This window comes from Mesocricetus auratus, unplaced genomic scaffold, assembly GCF_017639785.1.
Source record: "Mesocricetus auratus isolate SY011 unplaced genomic scaffold, BCM_Maur_2.0 Super-Scaffold_100009, whole genome shotgun sequence".
In the NCBI taxonomy this organism is placed as follows: domain Eukaryota; kingdom Metazoa; phylum Chordata; class Mammalia; order Rodentia; family Cricetidae; genus Mesocricetus; species Mesocricetus auratus.
This window is the reverse complement of record NW_024429193.1, coordinates 2,588,047-2,612,778: the sequence shown is the minus strand read 5'-3', so window position 1 is coordinate 2,612,778 and position 24,732 is coordinate 2,588,047. Positions and strand designations below refer to the sequence as shown.

The following is a 24,732-nucleotide window of genomic DNA, read 5'->3' as shown; positions in this document are numbered from 1 at the left end:
AAGAAGGCCTCACACAGATAACAGCCTCGTCTCCAGGAGATACTTGTCAGCTGAGAGAGCAGCCCTGAGTGTGTGGGGAGAGATCTTGCTGGCAGAACTCAAGCTCCTGATATGTCTACCCACCCAGATGCTAGACATGATGACTTGGGGCTATGCTCAGGTTACCACCATGGGAGTGTTAGAGCTCTCTGGAACCCAAGCCTCCCCTTATTTCTCCTTATTTTCCTGTTTCTTTTTTTTTTTAATCTAGACTCTTTTAGGGAAATCTGAAATTTGTATTTCCATTCATTTGTACGTCAGGCATAAGTAAGCAAATCTCTAGCTAAGGTACAGACTCTCGCGAGAGACGAGAAAATGGAAGACTCTTGTGTTAGCTACTTCTCTTGAAGCTGTCACAAATCACCTGGCGTTGAACTCCTAGAAGAAGGGAGCGCTTAGTCTGGCTCCCAGCTCAAGGGGATGGAGCCCGCTGTGTGGTGAGCATATTGGCATAAAGAGTGAAGAGGAAGTGGAACTGTGTTATAAAATCTCAAGCCCCACCCCAGGGGTCCACTTCCTCTAGTAAGGACATACCCTGAAACGCTCCTTAGTCTCCTAAAACATCCTACCCTCTGGGGACTGGTGTTCAACACACAAATCTACAGAGGGTGTTTTACACATTCTAACCACAGCACTGTGGTTACTAAAGAAAGCAATGGCCCTAAGGGGGGATGGTGGTAGAAAGGGGTGTGCAAGCATTAAATCCATCTAATTTAATTTTTAAAGCACCCCGGCTCTGTATGCTATGTAGATATGGGCAGACAGAAACACTTTAGAAAGGTCTTCCATGATGACCTACGCTAATTGCACAACCTTCGGCAGAAAGGCTGCTTGCTGCTCATGCGCACAGTAACCAAGGAGAACTTCAAAGAGGAATTCAAAATGGACATTAAAGGATCAGTGGAACCCTGAAGTGTGGCACATAGGTAGAGGGTGGATCTCATCCATCATGAATGGCTCGGTGTGGCAATTATGCAGGACTGGGCTGCCTGTCGCGCAAAGGCCATTTGTGAAAGGTTCTAAGGTAAAATGGATCAGAAGTAAACAGAAGCCAGGTCGTAAAATAACGTTAACTCCAGGACAATGCCCTTGAATTTGATTCTCTACGCCATGAGGGGTTGTTTGATGGATAGCAGGAACTGTGTAACCAAAGTAGGACTTCAGGACAATTAATCAGTGGGCAGAATGGTGGTGAGAGGGACTGTTGTGAAAACTGTATCATATTTGTGAATTTTCCCTTTGAGCTGGGCCGAGACAGACACAGCATTTTGTTTACAAGAAAAAGACTGGCCAGGAATATTTTATTCACATGGACATTTGATCCATGCTAAATAATTTTGTATTAACAATGGGATAAGTAGATATGTTCAATCGGTTTCAAACCCAATTAACATTTTCAATGTGATTACTGTTTGAGCATAATTATTGAGAACAGTTTTAACCGCAGACAGCAGCGATGTATTAGCATTCTAAGTCTCTTTCTAAAGTGTGTGCTTTATTCTGCTCAACTGCAGAGGCATCAGCCCTTCCTGGTTACATATCACTCTCAGACAGCTATTATATTAGATCACGGAGTCTGGGGCTGGTGACATGGCAAAGGTGCCTGCTGCCATGCCTGACAATTCTGCGCACATGAATTACAGACTCTACACTTTTATTGTAAAGCTTTTCCTTACATTTTACTCTCTCTCTATCTTTCTCTCTCTCTCTCTCTCTCACACACACACACACACACACACACACACACAAACACACATGTACATGCACACTGTAAATCCCACCATGTTAGAACAAGATGAGCACCACAAGTTTTGAGCCAGATTTGCAGCAAATAGTGACGACTGGCTTCAAAGATGGGCACTGGCCAGGCCCATTCTGAGGATTCCCACCAAATGGCGCCATGCCACAGGACTGTCACTTGCTTACAAAGCAAAACTGAAAAGGCTACATACTTGCTTGCCTATGTCCAGTGGAGGCAAGCACGCCTGCTGGTGTATTTCCCGCCTTTGTGAGTCCTGTCTACATGTGACCAAGCACATCCTGTGCAGTTGGGGCAACCGACCTTTGTTTACAGACATGAAAATATATGGTTTGTTATCTCACGTGAGCCACAGACCCCCAGCATGCCAGGAAATTATCTTTCCTTGGCAAATGGGCCTGACAGGTTAGAGACATTTTTGGTTTATATATCTCTTAAGCACAGTGATTTAAACTTAAAGCATAGCTTTAGCTTTCACACAACACACGCATGCACACACACACACACACATGCATACATGCATGCACACACATACAAGTTTACCACCTAGTACATGGAATTGAACCAAGGGGCTTGCCTTACTAGACCATTGATTTACCCCTGAGTTTTATTCCCAAGCCTATTTTACATTTTTTACTATAAATCCCTACACTAATTTGTATTAATTAATAAAATAAGCAACAACACAATTTGGTTCGTTTCCTTTTCATGGATCATGAGCTAATGCTTTGGCTGGAAGTGCCTTGGGGTTATGTCAGAGCTTATGAAACCAGGCTTTAGAGTTAGATGGCCTGTGTGGATCACACAGGATCACATGCAGCTCGCTTTGGATATAGCCCTGGTATAGCAACTACCACACTTACTCCTCTTTCCAGCCTGGACCTCTAAATGAAGCATAATGAACAAGATGAGCTAGGTACAGTCAACCCAGCATCTAATTCTAGATTAACCTCAGATGTTGAGTTTGAAGTCTAGGAAGTAAGGGGATATCTTTGCATTCTTTCTCTTTTATTGACCTCATGATTATTCTTCTATTAAATGATGTGAGTATTCCTGTAATGAGAGGACACCATTTCATTTCACTTATCTACATGAAAGAATAATTCAAAGAGATGTTAGCTGGCTTCCATGCACATCTGCTGGGAAAGCCTGGTCTTAGTCAGCTGTTGAGGGTTGGCAAACACCAAGTCCCTAGTAAGAATTCCACGGTGCCAGAAAAAGAATCAAAGTCCCCATCTTCAGTCTTCAGGTTCAATTTTTGAGCTTCTCTGTAACTGGTTGTGTCAGTTAAAGTTCCCTTTCTCTGTAGTTGTACCTTAGGCCACCTACTTTTATATGGTCATTAAAATCAACACAAGATAAAGTAGCAGGACATGCTACTACTAGGGTGATAGATGCTGAGGTTCAGGGCTTAGAGATGTTGACTCCATGACAGAATTTTCAATCAAATCTTGCTACCCACTTTATTTCTATTTATTGTTATTATGGCTGGAAAGACTTAGCTCCTCCACGGAGAGTCTGCTATGAGGCCCCAGGTCTATCTCCAACAGACTGGCTCACAAGGAAGCACTAATGAGAAGGACCAAATGGACCCATTTCTGCCCCACCTCCATTGATTTATTCACAGGGAGTGACTCAGGCTCTGTGTTTGCATACACGGCCCCTGCCCCCATCCCCGGCCACCATACCAACTGTGATATGCCCACAGTTGACTGATACAGGTGGGAGATTCCATGCAAAATGATTCCACGCCCTCAGCCACAAACCTCAGCAAATTGTGCACAATGGTCAGTGGGACACTGATAGGCCGCTGGAATGTTCCTACAAGACAAGATACTGATAGTCTCAGTGATTAAATTCTTTGGGTAATGTGAACACAAATGTCTTAAACTTGTTCTCTCAGTGCTAAAGCTGAAACCAGACCTCCTTGTCATCACTGACATGGGGGAGGTTGCAGAATGTATCCTGCCTGTAGTATCTTATACTTCAGGTGAACAGGCAAGCAGCTTTGTGAATGCACATGGGTAGACACGTCCATTCTTCAGGGTCTGTGATGCTTCTTCCATGCAGGCTTCAGGGAGTCAGACCTTAAGAAGGTCTGGAGCCTAGGGGCAAGAGGTCCTTCTGTCTGTCTAGAGGTACATCTGTGGCTGGAAAAGGAATGTTGTAGACTTCAAAGCTTGCCCCCTCCCCTCCCCATGCTGAGCTGGGTTGTCCTGCTTCTGTGTGCAATCTCTTCACAGCAATCATGAACTGACCTCACCTACTGATGAGTCTGGTTCCGTTCCCAGAATCCTTTATGTAGCTGTGATGTGGGACAGTGAGGTTCTCAGTGGCGGGAAGGCAGGTAGGCTTCCTTACTCGTTGGTCTGTTCTCTTCCGGATGGTGGTCACACAGATTCCTTTGTACTTCCATTCGGGCTACCGCTCTAGCTCTACAGCTTGTTTCTTTGAGTTACTGATTCTCTCTAGAGGCACATGTTCTTTTGTAAAATTCAGCAACAGCACCGACTTTACAAAGTACTTTTGTGTGTGTGTATTTGAATAGTGTCTTGAGCATTACCAAGTACTTTCTGCAAAGTACGTGGTAGAGAAACTGATGGTGATGGTTATTCGGTTATCATGTGGGATTGACGACGGGTACCAGGTCAAAGCTCTGCTTATTTTTTTTTTAATTATTATGATTGGAATTGCTTTATGCTTGCAGTATGTACCCGTAGGTGTGCTCTTATATAGATTTTTGTTTTTAACATCTTGATTCCTCCATTCGCCTGGCAGTGGACCTGCCATCATACACCTGCAATCATGGCATTGCAGGGTGGAGACCAGCAGATTTAAAGACCTGGCTTGGAAAGTAGCTCAGCCAAAATGACGGGCTTCTCCTTCGGAGTGATCCCATGGTATCAGATGGTTTCCTGCCTCCATACACCTAAGCTAGGAGAAAGGGGAGTGAAACATTCTTTAACTGTATCTTGATAACAAAAATATCAATTAGAGTATCAGGAACTTTAGTACAAAAAAATTACAAAGTGTGGAAGATACACTGTAAACAAGAATTTTAGCATGAAATCCTCAAAAATCAAACGATGCCTGTCAAATCAACAAAAAGCAAACAGGGTATTGAAACGTGTCATTCAAATACTACAACCCACACAGATCATTTCAGCAGCTTGGTTTTTATCTGTAAACAATACTTGTTGTATACAACTAACACACTAGAGGAAGCAAGCCTAGAAGCATTGGAATGCAATGAGACTACCCAGGTTGGAAAGCTACTAAAACCTTCTATTGCACACAAGTCTACTCATTTTTTATAAAGACTAATCTTGATAAGCGATGAGAGCAGATCTTCCTGTCACTGCACCGGCATTCCATACACTCCCTGGAAGTCCCCTTTCTAACAGCCACCAGCCACTGGAAGTGCTCTGGGTAGGTGTGCCAAAAGTATCCTTCTGGTTAATGTCATCTCTCTCCGGGCTTCTCCACCTCAGAAGGCACTGGGGAGCAGTGTGCCTTCTTAAAACTTGGGTTTTGTGTTATAATATTTTTCCTGTTCTCAATATAAAATATGCTGAATCTTCAAGTTTTAGTTTGTAAAGCTTCTGGTATGTGCTGATGTCTACCCTAGGCAAGCCTACGTGTTCCTGTCTACTGAAGGCTGAATCTATAATTGCTTGATGACTGTTGGCCTCATTGATGCTGCTCATATCTCTCAGGCAATGCTTTAGAATAAAACCATTGTCCATGCCTGGCACTCACCCCACTGAGCTATTCTGACTTAAGAAGCACCAGTGTCTTCTGCATGTTTACACTTGGTTGATTGGAAAGACCCCCACCTGATTTCAGGACCAGCATTTGGATCTTGACTATGACTTTCCAACCTTAACTTCTTTTAACTGAATTGTTGTTGACAAATCAATCAAGGCTGTCATGAGTACTGGCAGAAATGATCACACTTGCTTCTAAGTCTGTATTTGTTTTTTTTAAATCCTAATTTCATAGTAGACTGTGTATGGACCTATGTAAATTATACTGCTTCAATGGGTTGCTGTTATGATACATGCATGCCTATGTGTCTCCTTATTCTGTGACTTCCTGCTTTTTCTGGTACAGTTTCCACTTCAGCAAACATGAATTTAGTAACAAGTTGGTAAAAATAATAATACAGTAGATGGATGGATGCCTGAATGAATGGATGAATGGATGCATTTATAGGTAGCTAGGTGGGTAGATAGATGGATGCATGCATGATGGATGAGTGACTGAGTAGATGGAGAATGAATGGGTAGGATGGATGGATGGATGGATGGATGGATGGATGGATGGATGGATGGATGGATGACTGGACAGATGGATGTATGTGTGAGTAGTGAAGTTATGACTGAATGGATAGGTGTAGCTGTGAATGCCTGTGTGGGTGGGCAGGTAGATGAATGAATGGATGGTTAGGTGGATGGAGAAAACATCCACAACATTAATGTTTTCTGGTTCTACACTATGGAAGTTCCTTATAGCTCTGGAGACTTGTTTTCTTTAAGCATAAAAAGACAGACAATAACTTTACAGTTAATGGCTTTATTAAATTTAAATTTCATTTGGATTAATTGTCCCATTTCTATGATACACTTAAAAAAAAGTCTTTATAAGCTATTTTTCAGGACTGTCCTTTACGTATTATGAAAACATCTTCTTGCCTACTGAAAGTATTTTAAGCCTATGACATGTTCACTCATCTTGCTTTCACTCCCAGAAGCGTTTTGGACCCTGGTGCCTTTCCACTCGCCCACCATCCTGTGCAGTCATATTGCAATCACACAATATACCCTTCCTGTTTTCTTTCATACCTCTGTTCTCTTGTTGGTCTTTCACTCTTATATTCCCTCTGTATTTCTAGAAGTGATTCAGACCTAAAATAAGCCACCTCACATGTTTAACTGTCTAGGTAGTTTTTCTTGTTCCTTTGCCATGATACATGAGCTATCCTCCTGGTGCTCATTGACCGTGGACCATCTTAGGATGCTTCTTGTATCATGGTAGTCATATGGGATATTTTGCTTAAGATTCTAAGATTGCCAGTGTATTGGAAGTAAAGAGTGTTCCTGTATCTTTTAATTCTTGGTTTGTTTTCATAGAATTGAAGTGGGAATGGATTCAGACAGCAATTTCATTCATTTTAAAATATTTTTGTTTCTTTGTAAGACTAGAAAAGTGCCTCTTATTTATCCTTCTTTCTCTGTTTAAATATAAAAACGGAGTTTGACAATCTCTGCCCACAGATCCTCACTGTGATGACCAACCCGCATTGCCAGGGCTACACAGCATCTGCTAGATAATGATGACTTTCTGCCATTGCTAAAGATGGCAGGCAAATGTTTCCCATTATGTGTAAGACAATTTGGCATTTGGCAAAATCAAAAGTATAATCTGCCAAAATCCATTTCCTTCAATTATCGGACTAGTGTGTATTTAAAATGAATTTTTTACCCATCCATTTACTTATAACTCAATAAAATATCACTTTAAAATATATTAGCTGTCCATAAAGTCTATATTTTATAACCTATCTTGCCTCTCCTTTGAACTTGATACATAAAAAAGAAGGCAGAGCTTTAAAGAATTGGAAACAATTGATCTGAAATCCTGAACACATAGGGATGATTAGCTAATGATTTTTTAATGGAAAAGAGGATGGAAGGAAGAAGAAGGAGGAGGAGGAAGAGGAGGAGGTGGAGGAGGAAGAGGAGTAGAAGAAGAAGAAGAAGAAGAAGAAGAAGAAGAAGAAGAAGGAGGAGGAGGAGGAGGAGGAGGAGGAGGAGGACGACGACGACGACGACGACGAGGGAAGGATAAGGAAGATAAGGAGGAGACAGATAAGGGAAAGAGGAAGAAGGAGGAGGAGGAGGAAGAAGAGAAAGAAGAAAATATAATAATACAATTGTTTCTTCCAAGAGCCCATCATTACAGAGGCCAATTAGAGACAGAGAAAAAGATGAATGTGTCTAATAGTTTGGCATGCATGGAGCCTTTTGAATTAGAACAAAATCATGAATGAAGGAGCCCAGGGGACAAGGAAAGGGAGAAACAATAGACCTACATGCTTGGTATCGATCGTAGAGGCCATCGTGGGTGTAGTAGCAGAATCGGAGTGTGGCTGGATTCCTAACGTGATTTTTACACTGCGGTTAGTGCTTAACCAACTTGCCAGGCTGCTCAAAATAACACACTGTGAAAGATAAGGAAAGTGGATACAGCACATTTCGATTTTCATAAAGGGTTCTGACAGCTTCCTGGGAGAGATTAATGGCCGAGGTAGAGAACTGTTGAGAATACAGTATGGGGCCCTTTACATGGGAAACCAGTTCAACAATAAAGCAGCATTTGAGGATAAGAATATCTCAAAGGAAAAAGAATTTTCAATTTAAGTAATGGTGTTTTGTGATTTTTATTTTTTTAAAGAGCCTACTGCTTCCATTGTTCTTCCCTAACTTATCATTTATTTGCCATTTTACAGTTAATTACATTCCTCGGATGTGTGTTATACTAACTATAAATCATGCTGAAAGTGATTACCAGTGTGTTTAGCAAGGAAAGCGGGCGAACGCCAAGACATTGAGTAACCCACTTAACCTTTTTCTCATGAGTGACTGAACCTTGACCCCATGAGGTAGGAATCCCTGAGGGACACAGCTGTAAATCTGTACCACCAAGGTGACGTTTCTTGAGGTCATAGGGAAAACAGTAAAAAAAAAATGTCCCATTGTCTGCATCAAATGTAAATCCAAATGGAAGAGGTTTTAGTAGCTGGAGCATGGACAATTACAGCCCGAGCTGGGGTACTCCACACATTTGTTGTGTTTTAATTTTGGGAAATGCAACTTTCAAGATAGGAATTACTCTGAATGGTGTGAATAGTGGGTCACCGTGTGTGCCACTCAGAATGTCCCTGACAGAGCTTTGGTCTGTGGGTGGATTATCGCTGTGACTCCCTTGGGTGCCTCTTTAACCATCTGTGTAGGCAGAAACTAAACCCTAAAAGGAGATGTCTGGAAGCAAATATACAGACAGCAAAAGAAAACGTAGCATGCACTGAGCGCCAAAATCTTTTTAGGTATGGGCAGTTTTCCTGGCGACTTTGGGGGAAGGAGCAAAGGGAAGTACGGTCCTAAATTTCCACAGTCCACCTGGAAACCCACCTGAAAGCGACAGCTCCCTTTCCCATGTGTTCCTCCGTGGCCATTTTTCATAAAACCTCTGGAGCAGGAAGAGTCAAGCCTCAGATTCTGGTTCCAGACAAAACAGGTTGCCATGTAGCAGAGACTACCTAAGAAACTGAGGTTTAAAACAGTAAATAAAGGGCAGTGGCACACGCCTTTAATCCCAGCACGCGGGAGACGGAGTCAGACTGTTCTCCCTGAGTTTGAGGCCAGCCTGGTCTAAGACCGATGAAGTAACAGCTCTGGGGTTGGTCTTAGGAGATAGACAGCCTGAGGAACGTCATGACGGGTTCACTGATAGCCAGAGGTTTATTTATAAAAACAGATTTTTCTCCCAGTTTCCAGATAGAAAATGCAAAATCTCTGGAAGATTTGATTCTGAGCCCATTTTTGCATGAGTAAAATTTGGCGATTTTTTCCCCATGTATCTACATAAATGTCCTCATTCATACAAACATTATTAAATTCTTAAAGTACAGATATACTTAATAAATATTTACCTTAATATATGTGCTTTGGTTAGTTACATACTATTCATAATAAGACATTTATTTTACTTGCAATATTGTCTTGGATATTTTTATGATCACAGAGTTATTTTCATGCTGGCTTATGCATTTAATTTCAGAGGGGAGAAGATAGAACATCAATAAAAGAGGTTAAATACCAAAAAAATTAAATTAGTAGTGGATTCTGTGCTAAAAGTGGAAGTCATTTCAGTTTGAGGCAAAAAATAAACCATCTAGCCTTTCCTTTGAAAGTAAGAATTATCTATATATATATATATATATATATATTAGAATAGCTGTTAAATAAACATAAAAGTCACTGTTATCCAGATTTCTTTGGATTCACTCAAAGTGAGAAAAATAATTTTTAATGGACATTCTTATAGCAATATGAAACTATAGGTTTGAAAATACCAAAGTATGGGGTAGACCTTCCAAATGCCATGCTCATGCTTGTACAGAGTTTGTGCCCTTATGCCATGTATCATAGAGGCAGGAGAAAGAACAGTTAATTCCCGAGCTCATCTCAAGGTACCTGAGATTTGTCTGTCCATGCCCTCTCTGGGTGGAGAGTCCTAACTGTAGCCTGAAGTTAGGCCACAACACTTGATACCGTAAAGTACATATGTTCATAACTGATCTTATGACTTCATGACTCTGAGAACCTCACTACTTTTGCAATCTGTTTGATTGCAATCCAAATGAGAAGTCATTCGTTAAATAGTATGTCATCTCTTTTCTGTGAACAAAGGCTTTACAGACATTGAATTACTTGATCAAATAATTGTTTGTAAACCAAGCGCTGCTTTCTTTAACGCAAGTTTGAACTCTGGGAGTTAGCTTAGGAGGTGAAAAAGCACCAACAATGTCCTTCTTGGAATTTGAAGGATGGGAAGTGCTTTCAGGTGTATGTTCCAAGTGTAAATCAGACAGATCTGTGCCCCAGCGGAAAGGAACAAATGTCCCTGTATCAAGTCTTGCTCTGTGAATGGCATCCTTTGCCCTGATCCTATTTACATCATTTTTTCTTACAGGTTATAGAGTCATGTTTGTCTTGTTTTGAAGCCTAAAGCTAGCAACAGTAAGACAATATAACAGTAGTTAATTGTATCCATACATACACCCGGCTCAATGCTGGTGCACTTAGTCCTCAGGAAAATATTGCATGATGGAGATACTTCATAATCCCATCACAGAGGTGAGAAAACTAGGAAAGATTAGCTTCTCTACCCTAAAACAGAAGAAAGATGGTTGAGCCTCAGTGTTAGCTAAAGACACTACACTTTCCAAAAAAAAATAAGAAAATACAAATTTGGAATTGTTTTGATTTTTCAATTTGGGAGGGAATGTAATTAGTTTAAAATTGTTTTCAGGAAGACGTCTGAGATAATAATAATAAAAAAACGCACACACTTAACTTTTCCTCTGGGTGGTGTCCCTGGTTTATATCTTAAGAGATAGAATTAGGGCTTCTTTAATTTTCTTGAAAGGACAGATAAATATGGATTAGGGGCCCGTTAGTAAGCAGTTACAAACCTGGCTTTTATCACTTGTGCTGTGAGCCACTCTTTATTTATAAAATGAAATCTGTGCTCAGAATACTTTTTTACTTGAAGATGTGGGAGAGAAAAAGGAATTCCTTTTGCTGTTCAAACATCAGTATTCACAGATGCTGGAAAGTAGAGTTTTCTCGTTTGACTGTATGTATACTGTAAGATGCTTGTTTTATTGGCATTGTTTATATGCGGATACAACCAAATGGTTTACACACAAAGGCGACCACACAGAAGGTTGCAGGGCAGCCTTGCTGTCCCTGCAACCCAGAACTAAATTTCAATCCTTCTCTGTGTTTCCATCTCTCCTGCTGGCCCCTGATACCTTAAACCTTCCTACAGGCATTTTGAATGCAGCATTCATCCCCATTATAGTTTGCGAGGTAGAAGTCCAATTTCTTCTGGAAGCATATGTCAGGGAGACAGCAATGCAGACAGAAATCCCCACAGCGGTTTGGAGCACCTGCCACTTAGCAAAAGACTTGACACTCTTCCAGATCTGAATATCTCACATTTGAGTCCACATGGGGAGAGAGCAAGCTAGCTTCACTGAATTCAAATTTTAAAGAGTGGAAATGACAGGTGTTTCTGACATGAGACATGTTTAAAGCCATCGGAACAAGAAGCCTCCACTGGGGTTCTCCATTATGTGAGACCACCCATTTAGGTCTTGTGCACAAAGACCTAAAAACTGGGGTGCTAAGACTTCCTTCTCAGGGTGTCTTCCAGTGACAAATTCGATAATAAACAAGGCCTTTCCCATGTGACTTTGCTCACAGTGACCTTCCAACACTGAGTATGGGACTGGGGCTTGCTATGCATGTGCTGTGTTAGTGGTACTTTTATGTATCACAAATTTCAATGTGCATGTCATCCAGAAGCTACTCAGTTGATCTATGACTCCATGGCACCTAGAAGTCACTTGCTGACTCTGTGACTATTGTTACTCATTGTAAATGGATTTAATGGTAGTGTTTCACCATATTTATATACCTCAAACTTGTCAGGTCTTAATGAGGAATATACATAATATGCTTAGGAAAATATCTGTCTCTTGGTGATGTTGGGGAGCAGATGCAGAAAACTCAAAATCCACAACCAATCATGTGATTTTATTGTCTAGGAATTGCATTCTAGATAATTTAGGGGTAATTCTGTATAGATAGATAGATAGATAGTGTATAAACTTACATGTATATACACGTATGTGATTTTGAAAGACATTAAGAAGAGTATGCCTTTAAAATTGCAACAAATAGGAATGAGGTTAGAATTTATTTTATTTCATTTCCCTTTTAATTTCCTTACTGCAGTTTGGCCCAGCTGTCAGAATATCAAGACATTCTTCTTTCATTAATTTATTTTATCTTTAATTAAAACATCATTGCATGTGAGAAAAGTTGCCGTGGAGATTGTGTAGGGTTCTGAAATTTTTGGTATGCCTTTGAAGTTTCTCTGACACATGGGCTTTGTGACGCAGATGCTGGGAGATGTTTGTGTGGCGGGCGTTCTGAGAACAGTGTAGCTAACTGGTCTACCCTTTCAGTAAAGACAGTCATTTTCACATAGCTTAGATTTGAATTAGGGGGAATTGTTCCTTCCTTCTTTGATTCATTAGTGTCTTTAATAGATACCCTCATTAATCAACACATTGTGAGGAAACTAACCTGTCTTCACAGAGCTGGCCAGCCTTCCTAAAAGGGATCGTATGATGGGAGGCCTCATCATGATAACGTGATGCAGGAATTAAAGAAAAGACCCGATTTGGCAAAGTCAGCTGTTCTTTGGCAGCAACGGGATTTTTCCTTAGCAGAAGTCTAGAAAGCAACAAACAACATGTTCAGCTAATTTTCTCTGAGCTCCCTGAAGTCTGTATTCAGGGTTTCATTCCCACAGTGTTGGTATCTCCAGAGGAATCTGTTAGATCCCACACCAGTGGGATCAGTGAGGGTTTCATACCCAGCCAACCTGGAGATTCTTATCTTAGCAGCTGCAAGGAAACTTACTGAAAGAGTTCAGAGGAAGAACGCAGTGCCTCCCTCAACCTGGGTTTGTGCAATTTGCAACTGTGAGGCAAGGTGAAACGTTTCAAGCTGGTTTTTGTATGCTTTCCAGTATCCAGATGTCTGTCACTGTGAATATGAAATACACAAAAGACTGACTAGGAATGGAAGACTCTGTGTGGTGTTTGGTGCCTGTGATGACAAGTGTGTTTGGGGGGCTTCTTTCTTCATCTCCCGACAAATCCCGTCACCTAACAGGTTTTCTTTTAAATGAAAAAGCATTTTTCTACAAAAGACCTACTCTACTCAATAAAGTACATACTCAGTGTAGAGCACTTTATTTGGATTATTTGTCTACACTTCAAAGAGATCCTGTGAGTACCATCCAGAAAGGTGAAATAACTTTTTCAGAGAATGGATTTTACCCAATCCCACTAGCATGCTAATGTTCTCACTTTTCCAGTCTGTCATTTCCTAGAATACTCCAACAGAATGAACCAGAACTGTCCACGATGCCATAGGGCGTGTCACTGTGGTTCGTGGTTCATTTGCTTTAGTTCACAAGCCGTGTCTCCTTTCCACAGCTGACTTACCCATCTGGTGGTGTAATGTGTCTGGCACATTCCACACAGCATCTCATGGTTTGGAAAGGCCCTTCAAGTCAAGCAATGCAGTTGTGTCTTACTTGAGGTTCTCAAATATGTGATCAGTGTAGAGCAGTAGTTAGTTCTCAATCTGTGGTTCCTGACCCCTTCGGTATTTGAATGTCAGATACCCTGTATATCAGATGTTTACATTGCAACTCATAACAGTAGCAGATTTGCAGTTATTAAGCAGCAACAAAATAATTTTATGGTTGGGGGTAATCACAGCATGAGGAGTTAGAAGGGATTAGATGTCTACATACTGTCTCCGCACCTCTACCCATCACTTCAAACCTTTCTTTGTTTATTCAGTCAAGGAGATGGTATTCCTAGGAACAACAATGGGTATGGTGATCTACTGCTTATGATCTAATAAAGCCATTGAAGATCAGAATGTAAAGCCAGCCACACTAATAAGCCATAGAGGCCAGGCAGGGGTGGTAAACACCTTTTAATTCCAGGACTCAGGAGCCAGGCAGATGGATCTCTCTGAGTTCAAGGCCACCCACATCTACATGAGAGTGAATCAGCCTAAAGGAGTAACAGAGCTCACCCCTTTAACCCCAGCACTAGAGAGGTATATAAGACAGGAGGTCAGGATCGCCCCAGGCCTGGTAGAGGTACGAGCTTTTTGGTAACTTGGCCGTTCTGTTTTTCCCATGAGGAGCCCAGTGCAATCTCAGGCAGCAGTCTGAGATTTGGCGAGGAGCGGGGCAATCTGTGGACGCAATCCGAGTTTTGGTTTGAGCATTGGTAGAGGTGAGAACTCTCCAGTGGCTTGACTACTTTGCTTTTCAGATCTTCAGCTTTAACCTCAATATCTGTCTCTTTTTTTATTATTCATGCTACAAGTGGGATATATAGTCAGTACATTAGCTTAAAAATTTAGTGATGGCACTAGTAAGATATGGAACTAGTAACAGAGAACACGATGGGAGGAGACTTCCTGTAAATAAACAACTTTGCAAACTTCCCAGGGCAGGCAATCCTGGTTTTGCTGGGAACAGCCAGACAGTAACCATCATCACCACCAGGAAAGTCAGAAATACATGGAGGACCTCAGGACTCAGGATGTGTTGGAGACCACAGGGGATCGTGTTTTTCTTTAGAGTGAAACAGGAGGCCTTGATTTGACACGGTTTAAGTATTGACGTTCTTCCCTGTTTTGTAGGCAGAGGCACCTGGTTGCAGGTGTGTGTGTGTGGGGGGGGTGGGCAGGAACACACAATGAGAATGATATTTTCTACTTTCTGTTCTGGGAAACTCAGGATGTGCTAAGCCAGCCACATTATGAATTCTATCATAGACCAGGTTTTATGGAGATATTTTACTTGTGGACTCCAAATATAAAACAAAGTAGTGACAATAACATCAAAACTTCTGGGTACCCAAAAATCAGAAAAACAAGTATTTATAACAGTTGCTCACATGGTTGTCACTCCCATTCACCACACCCACTCTACTTCTTCCCCTCCGTAGTGAATCCCTTAAGGCATCAAATAGCTCATTGAGTTGTAAAGGAAAACGCTTTGGTGGAGGAGGAATACAAATAAGCTTGACCAGGAAATGTTGATATTCTCAAGGACTCCACATAGTAATACTAAAAATAGCAACACACACAAATGTATGCGTGGGGGTGGAGGGGGGACTTGGCCTGCTTAATGCATTTCTTGCAAGCCGCTGCCTTAACCTTAAAGATGCATGCATTCACTCCCCACACCCTGTGGCTTTAGAAAGCCCCATACCAGGCCTAAGACTGACTGTCCTCAATCCACATACCGTAATTCTTGTTGGTGGGGTTCTGCTAAGTGTGATTGAGAAGCAAGGTTTGTGATTGCGTGGAACTGACCAAAAGCCGCAATTTTGCCTGGCTCTCGTTGGAAAAACTTACTATGCATGTGCCCTGAAGAGCGTTCATTGGGTTTGAAGCCATTGATAGCTACGGAGTGCTGCTCTTCCAGCCAAGGACACACGGAAGAACCTTCCCTCCCTGTTCTCCTTGGCGAAGGCCAATCCATTCTTCTCTGGCATTCTCTGTGGCACCAGAACAAGGGACAAAGTTTCCGTCTGGATGTGCCAGCTAGTGTGGGGAGTCCAATTGACCCCAGATACAAGCAAGGCTTTGCCTGTCTCTAGAGAAAGGGTGCTGCCCAGCAGAGTGGCCAAACCCGACTTCCATGGCAAAATACCCATCCCTAATTAATTTTTCTGCTTCTTTTAGAATAGACAGGTTAAGCAGTCTGTCACGTTAAGTAAATAAGAAATTACTCGCAGTAACATCCACAACATTCTAATCTTTCCATTCTGAAATGTTTTAAGTCTTTGATCCGCATTGCTGGGGGAAGAGCATCGGATGGGACTAAAAACAGACTTCATTGCAGATACAATCCTGCCACCTACCCATGGAGTGTCTTGGGGGAAGTCTTTTAATCTACACATCTCAATTTATTTCTAGGGATAAAGAGTGTAGCAAGCCATGGACTCCAGGACTGTGATAAGCACCCTACTATGTAAATGCCGGGGAATGCGGAGGTCACACAAGAAGCACTTGATGTAACTCACTTAATAAATGCAGAGAGTTCAACCTGACACCAGCATGGATATGATCTTGTTTAATGAGAAATTTGTCCCCTCTATCTTCTTTCTGTACATTATTAAGAATTAATAATACACTGCAATTGTTTAATTATAGCATTAAAGAGGTTTTATTTTCTTCATTAAATACATAAGGAAAAGCTTTTCAATTAAAAATGACCTTTACAACCCCTACTGCTTTGGATGCTGTAGATGGGAAGCTGACTGCAAATTAGATTCTTCTGGAACCTTGTTCCTTGTTCACCCCCTGATTAGTTTCATAAACTTGGTAGTGGCTGCCAGTTGCCTTCAGCTTGCAATTTTGTAGCAATCTCAGACTCCCGTGTTCAATCCCCCAAGGTGCTCTGTGGAAATGCTGTCAGACTTTTCAGATGCATGTGTTCTCCTCCTGTAGCAGAGCTTTGTACTCATTTAAGAAAACTAGTCTTTAATTTGTAACAGAACTGTTTTTTCAAAGTGAAACAAGGAATTTCAGGCCTCAGCAAAATCACTGGCGTATGACCCCAGCCTTCTGTTCCTGTCTCCTCCCGCTGCCATCTCTTGAACATAGGACTGTGTTTCTGAGTCTTGTTCTGGAATCTCACATGGGGTAACTGGCTTCAGGTTTCCCTGTACCATGCTCTAACTGTCACGAAGTTCATTCTCACTGGCCATCCCCGGATTGTCTCCACAGTCCTGTTGTTTGTTCGTCTCTCCTGCTCCCCACCTCTTGCCTATTTGTTCTTCTGTGAAGATGGCTCTCTCAGAGGGCTGCCTGTGCAACTGTGACTCCCACACCCTCCTGCACATCTCAGATAGCCCATCTTCTGTAAAACCTTGCTATAGCCATCCTCGATACCCTCTCTGGGCCAGAGGTCCCTAGGTTTCTTATACTCCTTGTCAAATTTCATCTATACATCCAATCCTCTGTAGCGTCTCAAAAGACTTCTTGCCTGTCCGTGTTACCAAATGGCAGCTTCTAGAGAACAAAGACCATGCACATTTCCTGTTATAAATAGGGGTTTTATAGCAGTTTGTTGATAAGTGAATGTCCTGTGGGGGAAAAAAACCTAGTCAACACCTTATTGGGAAAAAAACCAACACAGTTTTGTCAGTGAAATCTAGTATCAGTCATACATTGATGACAGCAGCTGTTCGGTACAAGGAGCTTATATCTTATAAACTTAAGTTCGTAGTAGATTTTGAAAAGCTTGATCCTGAGCAGATTTTCTTAGGGTTATCAGCTTCGTGGTGCTCTTATGCTTTCTATAGCTGGTGCATTTTACCCAGCGTTAGACCGGCTCAAAGGTGTCTCACTCAGACCTCCTCTACTCCTACAGGCCAAAGAAACTTCATCTCGTGTAGAAGAGTATTGTGTGGACTTTGTTTATATTTAGTAAGCATTGTGTAAACAGAGAGAGCGGGACGAGAGTTCGGCTCTGACCTGAAGCACAGGCATATACATGCACAATAAATTTAAATCTCACAGAGAGAATTACACTGTGCATCCGGGATGGATGAGCATCCCTAGCTTAAGATTTCCTGAATAGAGCATGCTACATCAGATGATCTGTGGCTATTCCCTGTGCAGAAAGGACACACAGAACAAAGATATTATAATTCATTCTCATTTTGATTAACAGTTCTATCTCTCTCTCTCCCCTTCCCCTTCATGCCCCCTCCCCCTCCCCTTCCCACTCCTTCCCTTCTCTCCCCTCTTTTTCCCCCTCCCCCTGGCTCTCACCATTTAGGTGTTATCTGGAGGATGGAGCTTCAAAGGGTGCCTGGCTCAACAGGTCAAGTATCATTTTTGCTGGAGGTGACAAGTGGTCAGTGGATCCTCGAGTTTCCATTTCCACACTGAATAAAAGAGACTACAGCCTCCAGATACAGAATGTTGATGTGACAGACGATGGCCCCTACACCTGCTCTGTGCAGACCCAACACACGCCGAGGACGATGCAGGTTCACCTAACCGTGCAAGGTGAGTGTTTCCCGATGAGGCTCTGGGGAATGTCTATTGCTAAGACACACACAAAAGAAAGAAAGAAAGAAAGAAAGAAAGAAAGAAAGAAAGAAAGAAAGAAAGAAAGAAAGGGAAAGGAAAGATAACAAAAGAAAATTGTGTATGTTTGCAGAAGGGCTACCTTGTGAAACTTTGTGTGTGAAATGTTTAACTTGGATATTGCCATGACTCAGAAGCAGCTACCAATATTCAACGTGTCATCATTATCCTCCGAATGGAATCTTCTAGATTCCATTAAAGGGTAATGACTATTTAGATCCAGGAATCCCCACTTACAAGAACAAGTGAAGGCCATTAATGCCACATTATGAGTTTTGTATATGATATATTACATATCTTCCCTTGAGTCATCTCTGAGATAAATCTTGGAGAACCCATAATTGATACATTAAAATAAATACTTAAAAACCCAGAGCAGATAAGTTGAAAAGTGAAAGCCTTGTGAATTGTAGGTGGTAACTCTAAAAGCCACCTCCCCCAGCCTTCCTACACATTGCTTTTCTACATACATTTGAGTGGCAATGCAAAGAGTAGCTTTCTAGAATAACTCAAGTTAGATACAAATGCAGAGTGATTGCGAAGATTATTTCCCAGTGCCCTTGTCTGATTGAACTTCAGCTGGTAACAGTGCTAGTCAACTAGTTATCTGCAAATACCTATTTGTTGCACGTTCATGGGAGCCCATGTTTGCCAAAGCAAACTTTATAGAAAGCACATGGCCATGATCTGAGGAGGGAGGTAATGCATACTTTTGCATTTTATGCTCGTTCTTAAGTTTGTCTGTGTTGACTGCATGGAAGTAGCTTGCTTTCTGGATTCTCAAAATGATGCTGTGATACTCACCAGTGACAGCAATAACAAGATGAAGGATGCCATGGCCTACTCATGTGTAGCAGGCTTTCTCTTTGGACTGCCAACCGGCACCCAAATTCGTGACACAGAGACCTATTATTAATTAAGAACTCTTAGCCTTAGCTAAGGCTTGTTTCTAGCTAGTTCTTTCTTTTAGGTTAAATTAACTCATTTCTATTGGTCTGCGCACTGCTCAAGGTTCAGCAACCTACCCTGTGTTGCCTTCCTGTCTCCCCCTCCTCGTCTGGCAGGCTCCTTTTTTGTTGCTTCCTGCCTGCCCCGACTATCCCTCCTGTGCCTACCTACTGGCCATTCGGCTTTTTATTGGACCCATCAGGTCCCTTAGGCAGGTGAGGAAAAACAGCAGCACATCTTTATATAATTAAACAAATTCAGCATAGGCAAAGCAAGCAGTACACCTTTATATGGTTAAACAAATGCAGCATAAACAAATGCAAGGCATATTTGCCTAGAGTTAAGCAGTTATTTTTGCAGCATCAGCAAATGTAATCCACCTTTACTTAGTTAAACAAGCATTCTGTTCCATGACAGGCACACGCACTGGGTACCCGATGGAGCTGAATGGGAGACTCAGTGTTCTTATCTTCAAGTTTCTCCTTCAGTAAGTCAGGGCTGATTTGAATTTAGTTCATGGGCCTAGCAGTTTTCATCTATAACCTTCCAAGCTGCTGGCTACTCCCTCATATAACATATGAACCTCAATGCAAAAACAACTTCAATTATTATTAAATATTTTTTCATGGTGAGGTTAAACTTAATTACACAATTGGCTTTAAGGAAACAGTTTAAAATGAAAACCAAATCACTGCATTGTAAATTGTAGTTTTCTGTGTTGATAAGTGGTCTTCAAAAGAAGGTTTTCACAAATTTCTACCTGTTTTTTTTAGTTGTTGTTGTTTGTTTTTGTTTTGTTTTCGTGCACAGGTTTTTCAATGTTCTGGCAATTGCTTTACCACAGGCATTCATCTACAGCCAAGTTCATCTTTTCGCATAGATTATTGCAGGAGTCCAGAGGACTAGGTTTTATCTGGCTTTGAAGTGGGTATGGGATTGTAGAGCACAGACATATCTCCTTTCTGGTCTCTTCCTAATCTTTCCTCTTCTTTTCCTTTTGATCTGAATTTCCAGTACACAAAACAAAACAAAACAACAAACAGAAACAAGGATGGCAAGTCAGCTTGCCAAGAGGAAGTATTTGGGTGACAATGTCTGAGCCAGTCAAATGTGACATTGGCTTGTCCTTTGCAACCTGTAGGTTTCTCTGCTTTACTTCTCCACATGAAATGCATCGCAATTTCGTTCTGCCTTCCCATGTCACATCTCTATGTATAAACTAGACAACGGGACAGATGCCCTTTTCTGGAGCCCATTTAATCCCCTTGGTGTTTATTTTCAACATCTTATTGCAGAGACTGCTTTACACTGTTAAGCACTATCACAGAGCTTGCATGCCTCCTCAGAGAGCCTCTGAAGGTCTTTTGATGGTCAAGAACTTCTCTGTGGTTAAGGGTGTGCTCAGCAAATGCTTGTCACTGCATTTCGTTCCTTTAGAAACAGAAAACCCCATGCAACTGTTCTGAAGGTATGTCACGAGATCAAATTAAAAGCTAATAATTTTACAGTATTTATGAGCATAATTACTTATTATAAGTTGATTGGCATGTGGGCCATTTTCCAATTACAGTAATAAAGCTCATGGAATACATTAATAGGCTTGTCAGTCAATTCAAGAACTAAATAAATGCCATAAAATGTTAATCCTACTTAAGGTACATTTCTTCTCGATGAACAGAAATAAACGGATGGGCATAGGCTCTCAGGCTTACCGGGACAGTTTGGAAGGATATGCTCTTTCCCAAATGATTTGTTGTAACTTCATTCACCAAGGTAAAGAAACTGAGCAACTGAAGCTAGAAGGCTTCCATTGCCTCTGTCACACACCTGTGAACAAACAAAGCTCGTTTTCACTAGGCAGCCTTGTAGTTAGGGGATCTAGATTTAAAACACAGTTTTAGAAAGGCGCTTAGCAATGAATTCAGCAATTCCCTAGAAAACCACCCTCACCCCTGTTATACAAAGAGAAGACTATGCATGCTAAAAAAGGACACTCAAAGAAATTCTATGTTATGTGGGCATTTATGGAATTTGATCGCCCAACACAGTCCTCATACATAATTACGTTCCTCCCTACCATAATGTATCTGAAAGAACAACTTATGTTGGCTCAAGATTTCAGAGACAGCAGACCACCATGGTGGGAAGTATGTGATGCATTAAAGGCAAATGTTTCCTTAACTCCTCTGGTTCCTACATTTCTTCCTCCTCTCTTCCACTGGGTTTCCTGGGCTCCTAGGGCAGGGACCCAATGGACATCTCCAGTTTGAGCTCTCTCTTCACCCAATGTTTGTCTGTGGGTCTTTGCATCTATTTCCATCAGCTGCAAGTGGCTGCCTGTTTCTCCAAACTTTTCTAAATCCTCCTTACTAAACAGTTTATACAACTTCTAAAGTGAAGAAATGATACCACTCCTGGAGCCAATTTTCCACATTAATGACTCGTTTCAATGACCAAAGAAAAGCTTGTGGGGGAATTACTTGAATTTTCAGTTTCAAAGGTTGATCAGTCTCACTGTGAGGGGTGTCTTGGTAGAACAAAACCATTCCCATCAATGGAATTCAAGGACACAGAGGACAAGGTTTGAGACAGGTTCCAGGATAAGATGCACACCACCAGGACACACCCAGTTACTCACATTCACCAAGCAAGTCCCATCATCTCCCAAGAATTTCACAATGTTATAAATAATCGATACATTGAGCCATCCAATCAGAGCCCTCATGATCTGATCATCACTAAAAAATAAAAATAAAAGTACCATGCATCTGTTTCACCCAATCACCTGTGGGCTTGTCAGTCTGCTCAAACTTTCCAATAATATTAACAATCACCCTTTCAGGGACATATAGTCTAGGTGTCTTCTTGAAAACACATTAACCCTATGTTACTTGATATGAGGCAATTCTGATGGGCTTCTCTGATTTCTTGGTGGAATGTGGTCAGCAGACAGCACTTGATGATAAGCACTTTTGAGGTAAGTTTCCAGTCCACAGTCATCTGGGCCTCCTTAGAAAACCTAGGAGTCAATTCCTGGTTTAAGGCAGTGGGTACAATATATTTTGCTTGCAGAGCACTATGAGATAACTCTCCTGTCAGTGTCATTTCAGAGCTCTTTCTGAAGCAGCTGGCCGCTGTCCTGTGCACACAGCAGCTCTAGTTCCTGTCTCTGCCGTTCTGTTTTTTTCTTTTTGTCACCATGGTCAGGTGCAAGGGTCTTCCCATTAGATACCATGGGCTCTCTCTTCTTTCAGAGATTTTTACACCAAGATCCAAAACTACAATAATGGCAGGCCTCTGCTTGGCTGAGACAATGTCTTGAAAACACCTTTTGTAAAGTGGAAAGATAGAAAACTCAAATAGCATGTATTATTAAGACTTCTATTACAGAAGGGAATTTGAGTGGCTTATAAAGAGGTGTTCATGCTTCCGAAACAAAGAGAAGAAAGAGGACCAAGATAAAGAAAGTGAGAGTGAGGGGTAGTCAGAGGTGACCCTACATCATAAAACATCAGAGTTCTATAAAATATTTAGCCCTGAAATTCCTAGCAGTCAATACAGGGAGGAAGACAAGACCAGTTATTCATTTCATGGTCCATAAGGTTTAACACTTTCTTGGTGCCCTGATCCTGTTATTCAGTGAGAAAGCAGCATCTCAGAGAATCTTCTAGTCTATGGTGGTCAGGACCATCCTAGCAGTAATCAACATTGCATGTACAGTGTCAGCCCCTGGGCCTTTCATCGCAGGGAAGTAAAAAATTAAACAAGCAAATCCAATAAAATACAATTATAATCACACATAGATACCTTTTGGTTATCTTCTTAATCCAGAAGCAAATCTTAGAAACTAATGATGTCCAGGTGACCTTCCAGCGGCTCCCATATCTCAGTGATTCTTTCATGTATTAAGCGCAGGTGTCTTAAAATCATACTTAACCACTGAGCATCAGAACAGAATTACCATGTGAGGACATGGATAAAAACACATATTGCTTAGAGAAAAGTCCTTCTTAACTCAATGCAAATGACCCTTTGTGAATGTTGAAAGCTTGCACACCTGGAAGAGTGACAGCACTTTTTTGTTCTCGGTTGGATAGATACATAAAGAGCAAACCAGGGACCACCTTCCGCAGTAGACTCAAATGGGAAGGGACTCCCTGGCACTCACACAGTAGCTGTAAACACTGGATGCATTAGGAGGACAAGGCATGCTGTCCTCTGCAGCAGCCAATATCTCAAACTTTTCTACAACTAACAAGAAGACACAGATAAAACTTGTCAGCATGAGGAAAAATACTAGAGATCCTACATTCATGGCTGGCACTTACACAGCCTCACTCTGAAGTTTCATGTTTATACAATGGGATAAAGGACATTCATGCCCAGGAGCCCAGGTTTGGCTATAACCTGACACAAAGAAATGGAAAGTATTCCCAAAAGAAGACAATATTTTCAGTATAAAAGCACATAGTCAAATAGCTGAAAAAGAATTAATTACTTCATAACTTTGTTGAACGCAATCTCTTTAACCCCAGATATTTTTACATTTAAGCAATGTGACCTCAGGGCATGCCCCAAAGATCAAGTAGCTACATAATAGACCCAAGACAAAGACGTTTTTGTGGATTAACTCCAAGTGAATACTTGGGGATGCATCTGCCATGACACTCTGGTATTTGTATGGAGTTTTCTTTGTACCAGCATGTCTGTGCATTCCCTCTGCCTGTAATGTGATCAAATCATCATACTGACAGTTCAGCAGAAATGATAAGATAGTGGAGTTATATATGACAGCCTACCCACCTCCACTCCAAGGTATTTTGACTCCTAGGAAATATCTAATACTTTGAAATATTTGGAGCTGTGATGTTGGGGTCATGCCTGATACCAATATACCGTTCATAAAATGAAGCTTCACTCACGACACTTTGGGTAAATGTCTTTTAAGTACATTTGTGAACCCTACCTCAGCAGACATTCCCTTAAAAACCCCACAGTTAAGCTCAGGTCTATCTTCCACACTTATGAAGAGCTAGCATTTTTAGGCAATGACATATTGCATAACTACTAAAATTTAAAGCATTTTAGTTGACATTTATGGCTTCCCTTTCACACAACCTACCCTGTGAGAATAGCTATGCTTGTAAGGCAGGTTGCCCAGACCAGCTTCTAAGAAACTTTCTCCTTAATCTCTTCAAATGCATCTACTTCTCTGGAGTTGTTGGTTTAACTTGAACAACTCACCAAAAAAAGTTAATGGAACTATTTTTAGTAAAATCCTTATTTAAACATTGGTTTAAATCCACAAGCTAAATTTTCCTTCTCTTCTAAGTATTATTTCTTTTATGTTTTTGAAAGCAGGATTATTAGGCATTAGTTTTCTATAATTGAGATAAAAGAACAAGATTGAAAGAGAGGATTTAT

At 41.3% G+C, this 24,732-nt stretch overlaps 1 protein-coding gene and 1 long non-coding RNA gene across 4 annotated transcripts in view; one reads left to right on the top strand and one right to left on the bottom strand.

The window, feature by feature from the left end:
* Negr1 (neuronal growth regulator 1) overlaps positions 1–24,732 on the top strand; it is a 727,936-nt gene that overhangs the window by 279,226 nt on the left and 423,978 nt on the right. For all 3 annotated transcript variants that reach the window (XM_040751546.1, XM_040751547.1, XM_040751545.1), the window contains exon 2: positions 18,047–18,279. In XM_040751546.1, the coding sequence (XP_040607480.1) occupies positions 18,047–18,279 (233 nt within the window). The remainder of the gene's footprint in view (positions 1–18,046; positions 18,280–24,732) is intronic.
* On the bottom strand, positions 17,360–21,144 carry LOC121142265. Its single transcript, XR_005879241.1, has 3 exons — positions 21,021–21,144; positions 18,040–18,318; positions 17,360–17,878 (listed from the first exon to the last, which is right to left on the bottom strand). It is a non-coding gene; the product is annotated as an uncharacterized LOC121142265 (long non-coding RNA).